At 43.1% G+C, this 19,092-nt stretch overlaps 1 protein-coding gene across 1 annotated transcript in view; it reads left to right on the top strand.

Moving 5' to 3' along the window:
* Positions 1–19,092, top strand: part of UBR4 (ubiquitin protein ligase E3 component n-recognin 4) — a 77,511-nt gene that overhangs the window by 20,526 nt on the left and 37,893 nt on the right. The window contains exons 36-64 of the mRNA XM_009325313.1: positions 107–177; positions 315–462; positions 1,008–1,235; positions 1,458–1,628; positions 1,730–1,912; positions 2,193–2,351; positions 2,968–3,120; positions 3,408–3,635; positions 4,505–4,662; positions 5,701–5,872; positions 6,034–6,235; positions 6,530–6,693; positions 6,917–7,133; positions 7,537–7,753; positions 9,145–9,177; positions 10,294–10,357; positions 10,838–10,972; positions 11,646–11,820; positions 12,046–12,192; positions 12,644–12,765; positions 13,139–13,250; positions 13,780–13,910; positions 14,052–14,229; positions 14,417–14,521; positions 15,012–15,167; positions 15,841–16,009; positions 16,745–16,841; positions 17,277–17,384; positions 17,856–17,972. Of these exons, the coding sequence (XP_009323588.1) occupies positions 107–177; positions 315–462; positions 1,008–1,235; positions 1,458–1,628; positions 1,730–1,912; positions 2,193–2,351; positions 2,968–3,120; positions 3,408–3,635; positions 4,505–4,662; positions 5,701–5,872; positions 6,034–6,235; positions 6,530–6,693; positions 6,917–7,133; positions 7,537–7,753; positions 9,145–9,177; positions 10,294–10,357; positions 10,838–10,972; positions 11,646–11,820; positions 12,046–12,192; positions 12,644–12,765; positions 13,139–13,250; positions 13,780–13,910; positions 14,052–14,229; positions 14,417–14,521; positions 15,012–15,167; positions 15,841–16,009; positions 16,745–16,841; positions 17,277–17,384; positions 17,856–17,972 (4,320 nt within the window). The remainder of the gene's footprint in view (positions 1–106; positions 178–314; positions 463–1,007; positions 1,236–1,457; positions 1,629–1,729; positions 1,913–2,192; positions 2,352–2,967; positions 3,121–3,407; positions 3,636–4,504; positions 4,663–5,700; positions 5,873–6,033; positions 6,236–6,529; positions 6,694–6,916; positions 7,134–7,536; positions 7,754–9,144; positions 9,178–10,293; positions 10,358–10,837; positions 10,973–11,645; positions 11,821–12,045; positions 12,193–12,643; positions 12,766–13,138; positions 13,251–13,779; positions 13,911–14,051; positions 14,230–14,416; positions 14,522–15,011; positions 15,168–15,840; positions 16,010–16,744; positions 16,842–17,276; positions 17,385–17,855; positions 17,973–19,092) is intronic.

Below are 19,092 nucleotides of genomic sequence, written 5' to 3' on the forward strand. Positions count from 1 at the left end.
TGTTCTTAAAGTGCTCATTTAGTGTCTGAGGAATGTATTCTGTACCGTGTGCCTTTACTGCAGCTGCAGTTATAACACCTTTCTAAAACAACTTTCTTCTTGACAGGATGAAGATTCTCTTTGTAATAAACTCTGTACCTTCACCATCACACAGAAAGAATTCATGAATCAACATTGGTAAGAATCTCAAACTTGTGTTCAGAATTTCAGACTGATATTTCTGGCCATTGAGAAGGAAACAGTCTGTGGACTGCAGTCTGTGGAACCTTCCTGAGGCACTGTATTTTATAACTCATGTGGCTTATTTTGTGCAGGTATCACTGTCACACTTGCAAGATGGTTGATGGGGTTGGTGTTTGCACAGTTTGTGCTAAAGTTTGTCACAAGGATCATGAAATTTCTTATGCCAAATACGGATCGTTCTTCTGTGACTGTGGAGCCAAGGAAGATGGCAGCTGCCTGGTAAAGTGTCTTCATGTCAACATACAAGCTGTGATTTCTTGAGTTTTTAAAGTCTTCTGCAGAGGTTTCTGTTCTGCAATAAGTTACGTCATGATACGAGTGCATAAGAGTCCTAGGACTTGAAGGCATTGGCTTTATAATGAACCCTCTTAATTTACAGCTTGCCTGGTGATTTTTTTTTTTTTTTGTACCAAATAAGCGCATTGGCAAATCCCTGTCCTAGTGACTACTGGGATTCCACCTACCTTTACAGAATTTGCCAGTTAGCTTAAGCTACACACCAGTCAGATGCCACCTTTTCCCATGTTTTCCACTGGAAGCAAACAAAGTAACTTTATGTGAAATAGGAAAGTTTTTCTAATACTTTGGTGGAGAGTGGCATGCAGGACACTGTTGTGTTATTTCTTTAAAATTGCGGTTTAAGAGAATTGCACTCTATTTCTTTAAAATTACGTTAATCTTGCTGCTACTACAATCTGTATTCATTTCATCAGTGGTAAGACGGGGTCTGGTTTGGGCTTTCAGCATTGCTGTGTCATTCCCAGGCTTTGGTGAAGAGAACTCCCAGCAGTGGTATGAGCTCTACCATGAAAGAATCCGCCTTCCAGAGTGAGCCCAGAGTGCCCGAGAGTGTCATTCGCCATGCAAGCACCTCTCCTGCAGAGAAAGCCAAGGTCACCATCAGTGAGGGGAAGGGCCCCGATGAAGAAAAACCCAAGAAGAGCAGCCTGTGTAGAAATGTTGAGGGCTGTCGAGAGGAATTGCAGTCCCAGGTACAATTATCAGCTAGCTGTTACAAGAAGATGGTTTATGATGAGGATCTTGGGCAGACTGTGTTGGTTATCAGCCAAATTGCTTGATTCTTATGTTCTTCTTTATGATAAGAGGGATCATAAAAGTGGTGTCAGGCTTTAAAAACCGGTTGACGTGCAGCTCTTGCGAAGGCTCCCAGCAGGAGCATCTTGTGCCTCACTTGCCTTATCTCTTTCTTGTAGGCCAACTTCTCCTTTGCACCTTTGGTGCTGGAGATGCTGAATTTCCTGATGGATGCCATTCAGATAAACTTCCAGCAAGCTTCAGCCATGGGGAGCAGCAGTCGTGCACAGCAAGCTCTCAATGAGCTACATACTTTGGACAAGTCAGTAGAAATGACAGATCAGTTGATGGTATGATACTAAAGGAGTCATTGGATTGTGGATAGGTGAGATCGCTTTTAAACAGAAAAATTTCAGTGATATACTTTTGCATGCTTTTACTAATGACTCAGGTCCCAACTCTTGGCTCTCAAGAAGGTGCTTTTGAGAACGTCCGCATGAACTACAGTGGTGACCAGGGCCAGACGATCCGGCAGCTGATCAGCGCTCATGTGCTGAGGCGGGTGGCGATGTGTGTGCTGTCATCCCCGCATGGACGTCGGCAGCACCTGGCTGTGAGTCACGAAAAGGGCAAGGTGAGTTCTCTAACTCTGTAGAGAATGTTGGATTGTAAAGGAAAATGAAACAGCCTTAGAGCACTGAACACCAAGCAGAACATGATTTGTTCTGCCTGTCCTGAGATCTGGATCTTCTGTGAAGTATTGCATAGCTTAGAAAAGCCTCTCGTTCTTCAGAGAAAAGAGTTCTTACAGCAGAAACAGTGAAAATGGGGGGGGGCAGTCATAGAGCTGAAATTGAAATGCCTTTTTCCACTCAGTTGTAAAGCTGGGTAACTAAGTTCAGTTTGTTCTGCAGATTACAGTCCTTCAGCTCTCAGCGTTGCTCAAACAAGCAGACTCCAGCAAAAGAAAATTGACCCTTACTCGCCTTGCGTCTGCACCGGTTCCGTTTACTGTACTGAGCCTAACTGGAAATCCCTGCAAGGAGGACTACCTAGCCGTGTGTGGACTGAAAGTAAGTGCCTGACAAACCCTTTTCTAGGCAGTTGGAAACATCAGCTCAAAACCAGCTGTATTTCTTTCCTCTGAGGAGCTAGCGCAGAGCTAGCTCCAAAGGTCTGTCGCTAATTTTAGCTCATGAATCACTTTCCTACTAGAGATATGAAGTAAAAGAAGCAGTACGTGTATGAATAATATAATAAATGAGACTGCCTCAAATAAAATAATACTTCATTGTATTTAGGCCAGTTTTACTTTAAGACAGGAGTCAAGGTTTAGTCACGTGAAACTTAGTGTGTTAGAACTAGTCTGTAACAAGTAGTGTTTTGTAGCAGTGACTCCTCTTTTTTTGTATTCTCCCAAATTTAGATTCAGCTTTCACAGTGCGGAATCCTCAAATCTATTATTTAGCTAAGAAACAGCTGGACTCTGTGTGGTTTTGGTTTGGGTTTTGTTTTTTTTTTTCTTTACAAACTTTCATGTCATTCATCTCAAATGCAGGAATTTTAGATTCTTACTCTATGAATCGTTAGTGGCACTAAGAGGAATGCTGGCTTTTAGCTCCATTCTTGCCTTGAAATGTTTATAAACATTTTGTTCTAATACTTGACCAATTTTTTTCATTACTCCAGGACTGCCACGTGTTAACATTCAGCAGCTCTGGATCAGTCTCTGATCATTTGGTACTTCATCCCCAACTAGCCACTGGAAATTTCATCATTAAAGCTGTGTGGCTGCCAGGATCTCAAACAGAGCTTGCTATTGTGACTGCAGACTTTGTGAAGGTATGTTTGATCATAAGCTGTTGATGATAAGTGGTCGTCTTCTTTCAGCCAGTAGAGTCTGGATCTTTGCGGAGTTGCATGCAAAAGAATATGATAATACTCTTAGTTAGAAATAAATTGAAAATATAAATTTGTGGTGTTTGGCTACTGTTGCCATAAGAAAAAGCAAACTCAAAGAGCAAAAAAATGAACTATAACATCTAATAGGCATTCCCTTGTCTCAACTTTTGTCCATGTGCACTGTTTTGTATTGTAGTAGTTAACTATTTTCTTGATTCTTCCCACAGATTTACGATCTCTCTGTAGACGCCTTGAGTCCAACTTTCTATTTCCTTCTACCGAGTTCCAAAATCAGGGATGTCACTTTCCTTTTCAACGAGGAGGGGAAGAACATAATAGTGATCATGTCCTCCGCTGGGTACATCTATACGCAGCTCATGGAAGAGGCGAGCAGTGCCCAGCATGGACCGTTCTATGTCACCAATGTGCTTGAAGTCAATCATGAGGACCTAAAGGTACCGGTGACTTCCCTTTCTTGTAGTATGGGCTGCAGTGGCTTTCTCTCTGTTGTTTGTGTCTTACATTTGAAGGCAGAAGTTTCCTTTTTTTCCCCCTTTTTTTTTCCTTTTCCTTTTAAGCCCCCTGATCTAGATCAATGAGCTTGCCATTCCTCTAAAGAGAGAAATATCCTTGCAGTGAAAGGGGGTGGGGTTGAAAATTAAACCCCTTGATCCTTTCATCTAGAAAATGGAGCATGTTTTCCATGGCTGGCTCTGAAGTCATGCCCAGCAGGATTTCTCAGCAGGGAGATGGCTTCAGAGCAGTGCTGTTCTCAGAGCGAGGCGCTCCAAAGGTGCAGTAACCGGAATGGATAAAGTTACTGACCATTGCTGGGGCTGCAGAGGTGGAGTGAGCCTTTGTTTCTGGTCAATAGCAGCTCTGTAGTCTTGGGGGTGACTTTTTAAAATCTGTCCACATTTCGCTCAGTGTTTTTTACCCCAGCCTGCTCCAAAACAGGGGAATAGATGAGAAGGCAGCCCTCAGGAAAGCTCTTTTATGAGCTGGGAACATGGGGAGTGCTCCACGTGAGATTCTCATATAACATTCAAGCGCACAGATGCGGTAGCTGAAGGCGCTACCTACAGCCTACGGGTATGCAATCTCAGTATCCCCTTCAAAAGCCTTTGAAGTATCTGATGGATGAGTTCACCAAGGAGTTGAGCTTAGAAAATTGCCGTTTAGGGCTGCGTTCTCTCACTGGTGGGGAGGGAGCGGGAGAGAGGCTTTTGGAGTAATTCCATCATGAGAAATTTAAAAGCCTGACAGAGTGTTTTGGAGGATGTCTGTTTATCTTAAATGTGGTTGTTCCTCTCTGATCCTACAGGACAGTAATGGCCAGGTAGCAGGAGGTGGCGTGTCAGTGTATTACTCCCACGTGCTACAGATGTTGTTCTTCAGTTACTGTCAAGGCAAATCCTTTGCAGCCACCATCAGCCGGGCCAATCTGGAAGTGCAGCGGCTATTCCCGATTAACATAAAGAGGTGAGGCTTGTGTGGAAGGCTCCCCTGAAGTTTTAATTTCTGTTTATTTTTAATAAATATTACTAATTATTTTTAACATCCCAGCTCTGAATGGCCAAAGCTTGTGGTGAAGATCCCCTTTTTGACTGATGATTTCTTGCTACTTTTCACGTTGCTTCTGCCCTAATTGCAGAAAGATTTGAAACCAAAGCTGGCTGTTTCGGCAGCGGGGCACGTATGCATTTTTTTCTTCCCATTAAGATTTCACAGCAGAAAGGTGGCTTCAGAGCGGCCTTGCTGCACAGTGCGGAGCTGCTACTGGTGCAGCAGCTGGAACCGATGGGATTACCCACTCTTGCGGAGGCTGCAGAGCAGGAAGCCTTTGTTTCCTTTCGGCAATAGTACTGCAGTGGACCTTGTGTATTGTGCATATTAAGGCTCATTTTCAGGCTCCCTTGAGGGAAACCAATCTTTTATGTTATGAATGTGGCAAGAAAAAAGCTGTTCTGTCATCTGTTCTGACAACCAGAACTGGGCATTTAGGCCACAGACTCTTGACTAGCCTGACACAAAGCCACTGTCGTGAGTAGGCTCTGTAGAAGTGTCAGGTTCCAAGAGCTCCCTAGCCCCAGTCGAGTTTGGCTTAGTCTTTTTGCAGCTTTATTTTTTTTCCAGTGAGCAGAGTCACACAGATTTAGTGCCACTGGGTGTGGTGAAACATGGAACTGTGCATCTGTTCAGATAAAAAAGATAGCTGAAAGCCATTTTAAAATTACTTCCTTAGTAACATTTTATGCCCGAAACTAAGGAAGTGTCTTTCCTCAAGTTTTCAGGGTAGAGATGAGGGTTGTGAATTGGGATGCTTGTGCCTTCTGCCCACTGAAGTGACTGTCTCGGGTTTCTCACCTATAAACGGGGCACTGATGTTCCTGGTTGTTCGTCAATGCACTGCTTTGAATTCCTTTAAGAAACTTTAACTGATTTGAATGGTGATGGATTTTGTGTGTTTTCACCTGTTGCTTCTTAAATTAATGTCATTCTGCCCTCCATTTCTTGCAGTTCAAATGGTGGGAGTAAGACTTCACCAGCATTGTGTCAGTGGTCTGAGGTGATGAACCATCCTGGCTTGGTGTGCTGTGTTCAGCAAACCACAGGTGTCCCACTGGTGGTGATGGTGAAGCCAGACACCTTTCTCATCCAGGAGATTAAAACCTTGCCAGCCAAAGCAAAGGTTGGTCATAGTTCCCTGTATTTTTGGCCCTTTGAATGTGTTTTCTTGTTGTTCCATCAACAAGATCTCTAGTCTTCGCAGCTTTTCTAATGCAAAGAGTTTGTTTCTTCAAGCAGCAGTTGCCAGGTCCTTTCCTTGACCTGCATTGCTTGCCTTTGCAGATTCAGGACATGGTGGCCATCCGTCACACAGCCTGCAATGAGCAGCAGAGGACCACTATGATCCTCCTGTGTGAAGATGGCAGCCTGAGGATCTACATGGCCAACGTAGAGAATACTTCCTACTGGCTCCAGCCCTCTCTCCAGCCTAGCAGCGTCATCAGCATCATGAAGCCAGTTCGCAAGCGCAAGGCAGCTGCTATCAGTAAGGGACTTCTCATAGATATCTTGTGCAAGGTAGCAGTGGCAAATGTAGACGCAAAGATTGATCAGCATCATATAAACACTTAAGACGTTAACTTCTGACAATTACCAGTTAACCTCAGGGCTAAGTACTAGCGAAGTCTGGGTAAAATGTTTCCATAGATGTATATAAAAATACATAGCTATCTGGCTCGCGTGGACATTTCCAAAGGAGGCAAGCTCATTCTGCAGCTTTTTTACCATAGCTTTGCCTGTTAGAATGTATTTTGTCAAAAATGTCTCTCTCCCCTTTTAGCAACTCGCACATCTAGCCAAGTGAACTTCCCTATCGACTTCTTTGAACACAACCAGCAGCTCACAGATGTAGAGTTTGGAGGCAATGACCTGCTGCAGGTTTACAATGCTCAGCAGATAAAGCACCGGCTGAATTCCACTGGCATGTATGTGGCCAACACAAAGGTAAATGGGGCGATTTGGGGTTTCTGTTGGGCTTCTATGTGATGTTATTGTCCGAATTGATAGCATGCCTTTTCTTAGAAGTCTGCATTGTTCAAATGACCCTGTACAAATCCCATGATACTGTTGGATAAACAGTGGAGGCACCTGTGTACGGGCTTCAGATCCTTAGCTTAGGAGTGAACTTTTGACTTCACCTTTCTGAGCTGTGATTTGTCTTCTACAGCCCGGGGGTTTCACCATTGAAGTGACGAACAATAACAGCACGATGGTGATGACAGGTATGCGGATCCAGATTGGCACACAAGCAATAGAGAGAGCGCCCTCGTACTTGGAGATCTTTGGCCGCACCATGCAGCTGAACATGACCCGGGCTCGTTGGTTTGATTTCCCTTTCACTCGCGAGGAAGCCTTGCAGGCTGACAAAAAACTAACCATCTTCAGTAAGTCTTTGTGAATTGTTTGCTTTGACTGCCTGGTGTAGTTGTGCTTGGGTGGGTTGAAGCTATTGTGCTTCACTTCATAGTAGGGAGGGCTTCCACAAGCTGTTCGTTTGACCTGACTACAGAAAGAGTTCGAGGGGTGGATCCTGAACATTTCATAACTTTATTTATAGCCCAGTTTCTTGCTGCAGTAGATGAATGTGCAATAGCTCAGTTCAACTCAATAATTTTGTGTTGAGGTAATAGAGAAGGAAAGTGGCCTTGAAAAGGAGATGAAACTGTCAGAGTGACTGTATATTAATGATGCAGTGTAACTGCTATCCTGACCTTAGGAGGCTATGTTTGTTTGTATTCAAAAGAAACTGCTTTGTTAGTTTTTAAGAAATTTCCCTCATGCCTGCAGTTGGAGCTTCTGTGGATCCTGCTGGAGTCACAATGATGGATTCCATAAAAATTTATGGCAAAACCAAAGAGCAGTTTGGATGGCCTGATGAGCCCCCTGAGGATTTCCCATCTGCTTCAGTGAGCAATGTTTGTCCCCCAAACCTGAATCAAGGGAATGGCACTGGAGACACAGAGTCGGCTACCCCTGCTGCTGCCAGTGGGACTGTCCTGGAGAGGTATTTCTGCAGTCTTTCTTTCAGTTCTCCTTGGAGATGGGTAGTTGCTCTAGCGGGGACCTAGGTACACTTGTGTGCCTTTGGTAACTGGGACAACTTAAGGGAAGTTAGCGAGTTGTTCTCACGGCCATACAAAACAACAACTGAAAAGCCAATGATTATCTTCTAAGGAGGGCTTTGTACTCACTCTTGATTTATCTGATGGAGTAGATGGATAGATCTGTGTGCATGCTTCATGTTGCTAAGTTCATTTCTTACAGCAGTCTTGGAGAGCTAAAAGAGATTTCTGCCTTCTTGGTACATTTTCTCATTTCAAGCTGGTCCTTTTTCATCCTCTAAAGCTCACAAACGTTAGGCCTCTCTGAAGTTAAGTTCAGTTTTGAGGAGGACTTTGTGTGTGACCTTGCTTTAGGCGAGTGGTTCCCACCAATTTATCTTGTAGCCCGTATGTCTCAGGTTTAATTACTGTGGTGGAGAACCTGTTAGGTCCCTGTCGCCCCCAATATCCCTATTGAGAGTCAAACCGCAAGGGTGAGCTGGGCATATGTTTAGCAGAAGAAAGAGAACTTTTTTTTCATCCACCCCATGTTCTTTCCCTGAGCTCATATAGTCTGTGCCATAAGGGCTGTAGAAAGCCTGGCAAGCTAGCAAGGATAGGAGGGAAGCAGATCAGAGAGGAACTAGCACTGCTGAAAAATGAGCATTTTAAGGGATATGCTGCTTGACTGTGAGGAAATGGTGGTTAATTTTGTCCTACTGAAATTCCCCAGTAAAGGTTCAGGGCTTGAAGTGGCAGTTATGGCCAGCTGAAGGACCTGTTTGACCATCCTTTAATATTTTGTCTAATAGTTTGTGGGTTTTTTTCCTGTGCTTAACTTCTGTTTTCTTCCCTCCTCTGCTGTGACATCTCCACAAGATGTCCCTCTCTGCACAGACATGCTTTCTGGTTTTCCAAAGCAGTGGGATTATATTCTAAAAACTCAGAATCAAAAAAATTATTCTTTTTATTTTTACTTACGTGTTACAGAATGCAGCATGGTTACCTTATAAAGGGCCTCTTGAGTAGGAACAACTAATGGCAGGCAAGAGGCAGCTTTCCTATCAGAAGTTTGGTGTCTGGACTTCAAATTTAACCTTCGGTGGTGCTTTAACCAATGTGCTTGGCTTCTCTGTGCTAGGTGGCCTGGATCTCCTTTACTTGTTTTGCTATTAGGCAAGTGTCTGCTGCCCAGATAGAAAGAACCGTTGCTTAGATTTACTGTATATAGCGCTCTCCTGGCTTCCTGATTTCCCCATTTAATTTGCCTTTTGCTTAGAATGTGTTCTAGGGAGTTTTTCTGTGAGCTTTACACATTTTTATTTTTTTTTCCTTTTTCTTTGCTCCCCCAAAGTTCTGAAACTGAGTCCCTAACCACCCTGGACCGGTTAGTATGCCATCCTTTTCTCTGCACGAATGAGTGTGTGTCAGAGAGACAGAACACATGATGTGGCTTTTGTTGACTGTTTTTTTGTTTTCCAAGTGACATTTGCTTCTTTACATTCTGGTCATTGCATGGCAGATGGTTTAGCGAAATGTAAAGATGAGGTAGTTTGCAGATTTTTGCTGTATACAGCATAACTGTTGCTTGTTTGACAGACTCCTCTTCGCTTTGTTCCCTCCTTGCGTCTTTTTATCCCACTTATATTCCCTTACTAGCTTTATGGAGGGTGGCTGCGGGTCGGGGAGTGCACCAGACCAGACAATTGTTGTTTCTTCTACCTTGTATCCAATCCTATGCTGTTATTTCTCCCCTTAATGTTATCTCTTCCCTCCTTTTTCCTGTATTCTTGCACTGCTCTTTCTGGTGTGTCAGATGGCATTTCAGGTAGTTCTACCGCGAGGCATGAAGTGGTGCTGCGAGGGAGGTTCAGCACTTTGCCACAAGTTGTAAATACGGTTTTCCCTCGGGGCAAGTATTTTACTAGCCTGCCATACCGCTGTCAGAAGTTTGGACTTCAGCATCTCTCACTTGGGCCATACCCAGTGCTCCAAGTTAATTTTCCTCTGGAATATTTTGCGCTGAAACTCCAAATTGGAAAGAGCAACCTGTGTGAAAATAGCAAGCGAGTAGAATCTTGCTCCCTTAGAAAAGTCGGTTACGCTTTTTCCCATGTGTCATACCAACCCTTGATCTGCAGTCATATGTACGTCTGTGGGCCATGGTGAATTGGTACTGTCAAGACAATCCAAGTTATCCCTGCTGCAGGCTGTGTAAGGAAATGTTTTATCCTCTTTGGTAGAGAAAAGCCCCTGTCTTTCAGCTGTGGATTATTAAAGCAGTCCTAAGTTTGTCTGTGAGCGTGAGCCAGGTTTAACTCTGGTCTGTAACACAATGAAATGATATGCATGGTGCCTGTGGCAGGTTTTATCATGCTTTGATTTTGTACTTGGCATTCGTTAGCTGTCTCTGAGCTACTCATGACTGTAGCCCGCATAAAGCAAAGTGCTAAGGAGAGAGAAGGGTTGCTGTACTCAAGCCTGCTTTCCTTTCTCCCTTCAGGCTAGTAGTGAGTTCTTTAGAAGCGCTGGAAAGCTGCTTTGCTGTAGGACCAGTCAACGAGAAGGCAAGTAACTTTCTGAATACATTCTTGAGCTTTCAGAGATGGGGGAGGAGGGGCAAGATCAGCAGCACCTCCTGCAGCCCTGGGGGCCTGATACGGAAGAGAGCCGCATCCGTTTTGCTCAGAGCACTGATCTGAAAGTTGACTTAGCGAAAAGCATTTGAAACTAGTTTAGAATGACAATTGGCATTTGCATTTATCGCTGGTGGGATTTTGGTGCTGTAGAGTGACCTCGTTTACAAAAACAGCAGAGTAGAAGCCCATAAATCTCAAAAGGACTTTTCCTGTGAGACATGTGAAGTGTTCCTTAAATGCCGAATAATAAATTGAGGAGGCTATCAAAACTGTATTGAAGGAAGGCAGAAACTTGTATGCACGGTGCAAGGAGGGTAGGGAGCTGCAGGTACGCTGAGAAATCAGACTCATGCATCACCTTAATGGTAAATGTACTGAAGAATGTTTTTTGTCTGTTCTTGGGAGCAGGAGAAGAATAAGGTGGCAGCTCAGGAACTGGCTACTATGTTGCTCTCCATGCCAGCACCTTCCAGCGTCCAGCAGCAAACCAAGAGCCTCTTGGCTAGCTTGCACACCAGCCGATCAGCATACCATAACCACAAGGTAACACGGTGCAAGGATATTGATGTCTCCTGTAACTTGCCAGTTTATGATTGAGGTGCAGCACGCCCTTAGAAAGCCCTTCCTCCATGCAGCGTGAACCTGCTGGCTAATTTTCCTTTAGGTCCTGCTGCCTGCCTTACTGGTTTTTGTGTTTCACCAGAACCTCACTACTTAAAATGCTTTTTGAAGATTTTGATGGGAAATCATGTCAGTTAATCTAGAGAAATCGGGATCTCTAAACACATGAAGTTTGTTTGCAAACTGCGTAGCTCTGGTTTCCCTTTCCACAGGCATCTGGCTTAGGGTGATAGGAAAATACCAGGGTAAGCAGTGGTCAGACTGTGTGCTAACATAATTGCAGTAAATGCACAGATGCCTGCAGATAGTAACCTTTGCTAACCACTTGAATGGGAATGGTTATGTTTATACACTGGTTTTTTCACCTGCATTTAAGCCTGAGGGGAGAAAATGTGAAAAATCCATTCTCAAGCCAGATTTCTTCTGTTACAGGATGACTGTTCAGTATTAGTTGTCCTTCTTAGATGACATTGGCCAAGAGTTAAAGCAGCAAGTGACATATTTCCCCAGGATCTGTCCTGCAGTTGTATTTCAGTTGCCTTGTTGTGCTGCTGTCTATTGTTTTTCTTTGTCTATGTTATCTTTCACTTTACAGGATCAAGCGTTGTTAAGTAAAGCCATTCAGTATTTGAGTTCCTCAACCAAAGAAGGAAAGGACCTCGATCCTGAAGTGTTTCAGAGGCTGGTCATCACTGCTCGATCCATTGCTATCATGAGACCCAACAATCTGGTCCATTATACGGAATCAAAGCTGCCACAGTTGGAAACAGGTAGAGAAGTCTGGATTTTTCTTCAGCTTTCTCTTGTGATAACTGAACGTGTCTTGGGGTATCCGGCTTGGTGTGACAGGGATTGTATTTGACACATTTGTTAGGCATGCGATAGTCCTTGTAATGAGGACATCAGAGCCTCTAACAAAAGCCATTTCAGGTAAACTTAGTGTTACCCTGTTTGTTAACGTTTTCCCCTGCATGTATCTGACAACTGTTTTTTAGTCTGTACAGAGAATGAAGAAGGGCAGGAGGCCCAGAAACACGCTGAAGGAGATGGCTGCACCTTTATTACCCAGCTGGTCAACCACTTCTGGAAGCTACATGCATCAAAACCCAAAAACGCCTTCCTTGCCCCTGCCTGCTTGCCAGGTGTGCTAGCTCTTCTTTTGCTATTGTAAAGCTAGTGTATTTTGAAGGAGCCTATTTTAAGCCTGTAAACAGAGCAAATGACTTGTTCCAAACTAGGCTTAAGGTGTTAATGATGCAATGAATGCTTTCTAAGGTATATATGCTCTAATGTCTTTGTTCAAAAGTATGGGTATTGTGCTAGTAAAAAGGGACTGATGATTGATTTATTCACATTTGACTTTGTGGATGGCGTTAGAAGATATTCAGTGGTGCTGGTATGTGGCATGCACAGTATTCCGTTAGGCAGACAAGCCTGGTATGTAAGCTCATTTTGGATTGAAACTTCAATATATTTGTGGTGCTAACATCATGCCTTGAAGTCTACAAACAAAAGATGCTTCCTCCAGTGTCTCGCTCTGTGTGCTGAAATGGAAAGATAGTTGATTACAGTCCTACTTTTATTCCCCCTTAGGTCTCACTCATGTTGAAGCCACAGTCAATGCTTTGGTGGATATTATCCATGGATACTGCACGTGTGAACTGGATTGTATCCATACAGCATCCAAGATCTACATGCAGATGTTACTTTGCCCGGTATGTAATCTTTCTCTGCTCTGCGTCAGCCTATAACATTGGTAATAGGAAGAGAATTAAATACAGGTAGAATGATAATACATAGTATGGATACAAAATAGAGGCATGCAGCCAAAAACATAGAGCCAGAAGTGAATGAAGGAGAAAGTTCTCTCCTTGTATTTTAGTAATGTTTGTGATGTGCTGCATGTGGAATGATAAGCATTGCTTTATTGCTGGGGAAACAGGGAGTTTAGAAGTTGGGTAGTGACATAAGTCTTACGTGGATCATGACCAACAGAGAGTCATAAGTGTATTTTTAGCTATCTTTCCAAATACTGTGAATAAGCACTTAAAGCTTAAGAAGTTTAATGATTAACTGTTAACCCTCTAGGATCCTGCAGTGAGCTTTTCTTGCAAACAAGCTTTGATCAGGGTGCTGAGACCAAGGAACAAGCGGAGACATGTCACCTTGCCATCCTCCCCTCGGAGCAATACTCCTATGGGTATGCCAGATCCATTCATCTTTGCCTTTAAATGAGCATGACCTGCTTTATTTGTCAGAAAAGACAAGAAACTTTTAAATGGGACAAAACTCAGTCTTTTTCCTTTCTTTTCTCTCTCTTGCCCCCTAAAAACCTTTTTTTTTTTTTTTTTTTTTTTTTAACATTCACCTCTTCTTTGACGTTCTTGGGTTGAAAGAGGAGATCTCTCTGAGATATTCCCATTTCAGTGTTAGGGAAATCTGACTATTTTATCTAGGGGGTAGTAATCCAGACTGTCCTAGTATTTCTGTGCGTATTTTCAAGTCCTTATAAATCAGTCATAAAGATGTGTGCAGACCAGACTTACAGGGTATCAGATCTCCATCCAAGAGATACTTTTTCAGCATTGACATGAATTGTAGTTGTCGTGGAATCTATTAGTGACTGGGGTTAAACTGAGGACAGCTTAGGTTTTTCTCCAGCATTAATTACCTTGTTCATGATGATGTGAGGAAAGAGCGCATTTGTGAATTAATCCTTTGTAACTCAGGAGATAAGGATGATGACGATGATGACGACGCAGAAGACAAGCTGCAGAGTTCTGGGATAGCAAATGGTGAGCATATCCGACAAGAAAGCCAGGAGCAAAGTGAAGTTGATCACGGGGACTTCGAGATGGTGGTAAGTCCAGAGTACTTCTCTTTGGAGCCTTTTAAGTACGTTAGGTACTTGAGTTTAATTTAGTTATGATGAATCAGTTTGTAGTGCTCCATTAGGTGGTGGTGGTTTGGTGAAAGCTCTCACTGTGTTTCCTCTCTATAGTCTGAATCTATGGTTCTGGAGACTTCTGAAAATGTGAATAATGGGAACCCTTCTCCCCTGGAGGCTCTTCTGGCTGGAGCAGAGGGATTCCCTCCTATGCTGGATATTCCTCCAGATGCAGATGATGAAACAATGGTGGAATTGGCTATTGCCCTGAGCCTGCAACAAGATCAGCAAGGTAAGATGTAGGCATTATTGGCAGTCAAAAAGGTCAATAGAATATGAGGAAACTGGGAAGGAAACAGAGCAGAAGCTGTTGATGTAATCACCAACAAAGCAAAGGTAGTAGAACTATGTATAGGTAAGGCCAGAGTTAGCGTAATTCTTTCATAGAAAGATACTCATAATTTGTTTTCTTCTTGCAGGGAGCAGCAGTAGTGCACTTGGACTTCAGAGCTTAGGACTGTCTGGCCAAGCACCCAGCTCTTCTTCTCTTGATGCCGGAACGCTCTCAGATACAACAGCATCAGGTAACTGTTCACTGCGAGGAATCAAGCTTTTTTGATTTTGACCTAAATAACGACTTAAAATTTGTTTGTAAATACAGCTTTGAAGAACCAATTATTACTATTGGCTTCATGTATTTTTGATAGCGTATTTATGACCTTTTCCTGCTTGGAAATGGACTTTTGTTACAGGCTTCTGAGGAAGTTATTTCCTCTTCTTAAAATAAAGCAGACAAATAAACCATACATGTATTCCCTTTGCATTTATAAACAACCAGGCATTGTTCTTCAAATAACTTGTATAATTGTCTATTTGATGAGAAGGTTTCCTTCTCAGGTATCTCCCCTCCACTGCTTTTAGCAGACTTAAATGCACTGATGGACACTTCTAAGTTCCCTTTTGATTTGTAGTTGAAAATTGACACAAAACCCAAAGGCAAATATTCGTGGCTTTTCTTTCGTAGCATGTGCTTCTTTTGAAGTTCTATCAAGACAGTGTTTTTACTTGTAACAGCTCTCTTTATTCTCTTAGCTCCAGCGTCTGATGATGAAGGCAGCACGGCTGCAACGGATGGTTCAACTCTTCGGACTTCACCTGCAGACCATGGTGGGAGCGTGGGCTCTGAGAGCGGGGGCAGCGCAGTGGACTCCGTAGCTGGTGAGCACAGTGGTAAGTATCTCTTGCTGCGCCAGTGTCTGTACATCTGTTTTCTACTGTAATAGGACTTTACCAGAGTGAGAGGGGGTGGGTAATCCCTGGCAAAGAAGGAATCTCAGTTCCAAATAGATGATGCCATGCATCATTTTATGGTTACTGCCAAAGGGCCGTACAGACTGAATATTTGCTCATTTTTTGTAGTTTTCTAGAAGTGTGAAATCTGCAGTAGGTTTTGCTGGCCTTTAATAACAGAATGCAGTACCCTGGAGCAAGACTGAAAGAATTCACTATACTGCTGGAGAAGTCTGGCTGGGATAGAATTAATTTCTCTCTTTTTTGCTTGGGACTCATACCGAGAAAAAACTAATCACAGACTTTTATAAAAAAATTTTGTCCACGCTGCCCATCCTGTATATAGCACGCCTCTTCTGACTCGGTTTAAATTACTGCTGTGGAACCAATTCGATTTGGGCCACAAAAATGAGACTGGCAAACAAAAGAATGCTGGGGGTGTTAAGCTGCATCTGTAGAAATTACTCTCTTCTAGCTTTATGAAGATAACCAAAGACACCATCTCCTTAGAACCGTAAGTTCAAAGGATAGTTCAGCTGCATCAGTTGCTGTGAAGCAGGCAAGAGGCATGTTCAATTGTGCTGACATTGTCTTTCCCTTTTTTCTTTTTCAGTGTCTGGCCGCAGTAGTGCCTATGGGGACACGACAGCTGAGGGCCACCCTGCTGGACCAGGCAGCGTCAGCTCAAGCACAGGCGCTATCAGCACTACCACAGGCCAGCAAGAGGGAGATGGTTCAGAAGGGGAAGGGGAGGCAGAGGGAGACGTCCACACCAGCAACAGGCAAGGGCCTTTGTTTTCCTCTTCGAGAACCACACATCTGGTCTGCAGTGTCATTGTTTATAGAGGAGTGGACTATAGGTGCTGGAATTCACAGAGTATGATTTGTGACTGTTGGATAGTAAAAATCAAAAGTCAGAAACATAGAATAGAGCAAACTATGACATTGGAAAATGCCTCCCTCTGTGCATTCACTATGTGACATGTTACACATACTTAATGTGTGTCCCACAAAACTGACGTCTGTACAGAGTGATGAAAAAATCCTGCATGAGTCTATTAAACAGAGAAATCGCTAAAATCTACAGCTTGGGAGCTTGTGAAATTCAGTGTTAGGAAAAAAGCATGTGTGGGAGCGCTAAGCACTTTGGGAAAGATCTGCAATTTTTCATTCTCTGGGAACAGATGCTCGGTCATTTTTACAGTGCAGTTTGGAACTGATTTGTAGCATTTGTTTCTAGACAGTTGAATTCTGCAAGTAGTCACGGTAGGCAGTGTAGTTCTGAAGTGAAGGACTACGTCCACTGTCAGAGTTGCTCTGCATCTTTGCCATCGCTTGACTGTAGAGCCTGAGGGAGTCCACTCCTGTCTGTGCTGATTTGATGACCTTAGGATTTCTTCATGCTCTGAATTTATGTGGTAAATTGCAGTGCTGTGTTGATAATCCTGCCGGGTCTAATATTTCTTGTGATGTGTCTGAAGTCCTTCGTTTCTGATTCCCGGCTTCTGACTTCCCAGGCTGCATATGGTCCGACTGATGTTGCTGGAGAGGCTGCTGCAAAACTTACCCCAGCTGAGGAATGTTGGAGGAGTCCGGGCCATTCCTTATATGCAGGTAACTGAAGCGGGCTCAAGAGTTAAGCCTTAATAAAACAGTTAATCACTACTACTACTGCCGGGTTTCTGTTTGCACATGCTTTCCCTTTCTCTTTCCTGCCCAGTCACAGTGTGTGAATCCAGCTCTAAAGTGTTTGATCGGTTGCACAGCGTTCATTACCTGTAGATTTTTGCTAGATGTGTACCCTTTCTTAGTGTGGCATTAGTTGGCTGATGAGCCTAAGGGCTAAAATCCTTGAACCCCGATGTATTTGGGAGGGTCTTTTGGGTTTATACTGAATGTTCATATTAGGGTGTGATGGTGCAGGCAGAATTTGGGAAAGAACATAAATGAATCAAGATAAAATCTGCAGGGGTTGTGTGAAAGATAATCCATATTTAACTTAAAAACATGGAACTTGCCTTCTTTTAATTCTCTGACTTCTATTCCCAGGTTATTCTGATGCTCACAACAGACTTGGATGGAGATGATGAGAAAGACAAGGGAGCTTTAGATAACCTTCTGTCCCAACTGATTGCAGAACTGTGCATGGACAAAAAGGTAAGCTGTAGTATGAGCACACGCTCTTTGATTTGCTCCTTCTAGACAGGGCTTCTTCCCACGGAGGAATTAAATGCATAGGAATCGTAGAAACACATTGCTGTATGGATGCGTTCAGGCAGTTTATTTCTCTTGGCTCACTTTACATAAGGTAGAAAATGACATGAGTGTAACTCTCACTGTTTCCTGGTTCTGGCATCCACAAATGAGCATGAAAGTTTGTTTCGCTTGAGTTCAACAGGCATGATCAGTGATGCATAATTGACATACATACCTTTTCATTTGTGTAATACTGTTCTCTGGCATCCAGACACCTGTCTACCCTTATATTGATGAATTTGTGCTGCTTTTTTAGTATTACTGCCTGAGCTTAAATTAGAAATGCTTCATGAGGATCAGAGCACTGAAATGTAGATGTTTAGGACATTGTGCTCAGCACTGTAAGTAAGCAAGCAAGCGGGGGAAAAAAAGGATGTGTCTAAGAAAAATGAACGCTCTCCTGTGAATGAAGTGCACTTGGTGGTAATGAGGCTGCTTAGTGTGTTCATGTCCAGAACTAAGTCAGGATCCAAGTCTTCCATTTGCGAGGTACATTCTTCAAATTGCTTTGTCAGGGGGATGATGTGGTTGGGGGGCTTTTGTTCATCAAAGGTGGTCTAAAAGCTACTAACTGAAATAGCTGGTCTAAAATTGAAAAACAGTTAAAAGTGCTTTGGAAAAATTTATGAGGCATCTGTAATGTTACTTGACGCTTCTGAAAAAAGATCTTGGCTGAAACTCAGAATGGAGGAAACCGACATTTAAAGACAACTGGATTCACTTCTTTTGTGCGTGGTTTCTGACTGAGCTAAGGGCAGCGCATTAATGATGTTATTTAAAACGGTCTAGCAGATTTCTTCCTTGCATCTCACTGGTGCTGAAGGGGTTAAAGAGGATTTGTAATGTGATTATTGGAAAGTAATATGCTGCTGTGTCAACGTAAAAGTCGCTAAGAGGATTCCTTAGATATTTGTTGCTAAAAGGTACAGTAATAAGGCATAAAAAGCAGTATGTGTGGTGGGAAGGAGATTAATAAAAAAGCATAGAGGTTAAAAAATTTAGTCTGAACTGCATCAAATTTTAATGAGCTTATGAGCTGTGGGGTTTGTTTGGATTTACAGGGCTGCTTTAATAGTTTTATTTACAGTAGCTTTTTCTCCAGCCTTTGTTATTCACTTGAGCTTCCCACAGAAATCAAAGCTCATCGTCTTGCAGAATGCAGGTGGAGCAATACCTGGGTGGAGCAGAGCCTCTGAGCGGCATCTGCAACAGGGACTCTTTCTCTACCAGAATTCACCCCCAGCTGGCCAAATCCCAGATAAACAAATAGAAATCCCAACTTTAAAAAAAAAAAAAAAGGGGGGGAAAAAAAGAAGGGGAAAAAAAAAAGCCCTAGTCGTCTAATCCATAGCAGAGTGGCCTCTGGCACATGTGTCGAGGGGAGATTAGACTTAAGAGGAGATTTTATTTGTTTTCCTTTACTAAGCGCTTGTTCAAAAGAGTCTCTGTAAATATTTGAGTTGCTTTTCATAAACACAAAAACCCAAAAACCCCAACCTCAAACAAACCCCAAACTTAAAAGCTGTCTGTAAAGTTTCATAAAAACCTGCTCTCTTATCCGTACTGTCAGCAACTGCTGTCTGATTCTCACAGCTTCCCCTGCTCTTCC

This window comes from Pygoscelis adeliae, unplaced genomic scaffold, assembly GCF_000699105.1.
Source record: "Pygoscelis adeliae isolate BGI_AS28 unplaced genomic scaffold, ASM69910v1 Scaffold36, whole genome shotgun sequence".
NCBI classification, from domain to species: Eukaryota; Metazoa; Chordata; class Aves; order Sphenisciformes; family Spheniscidae; genus Pygoscelis; species Pygoscelis adeliae.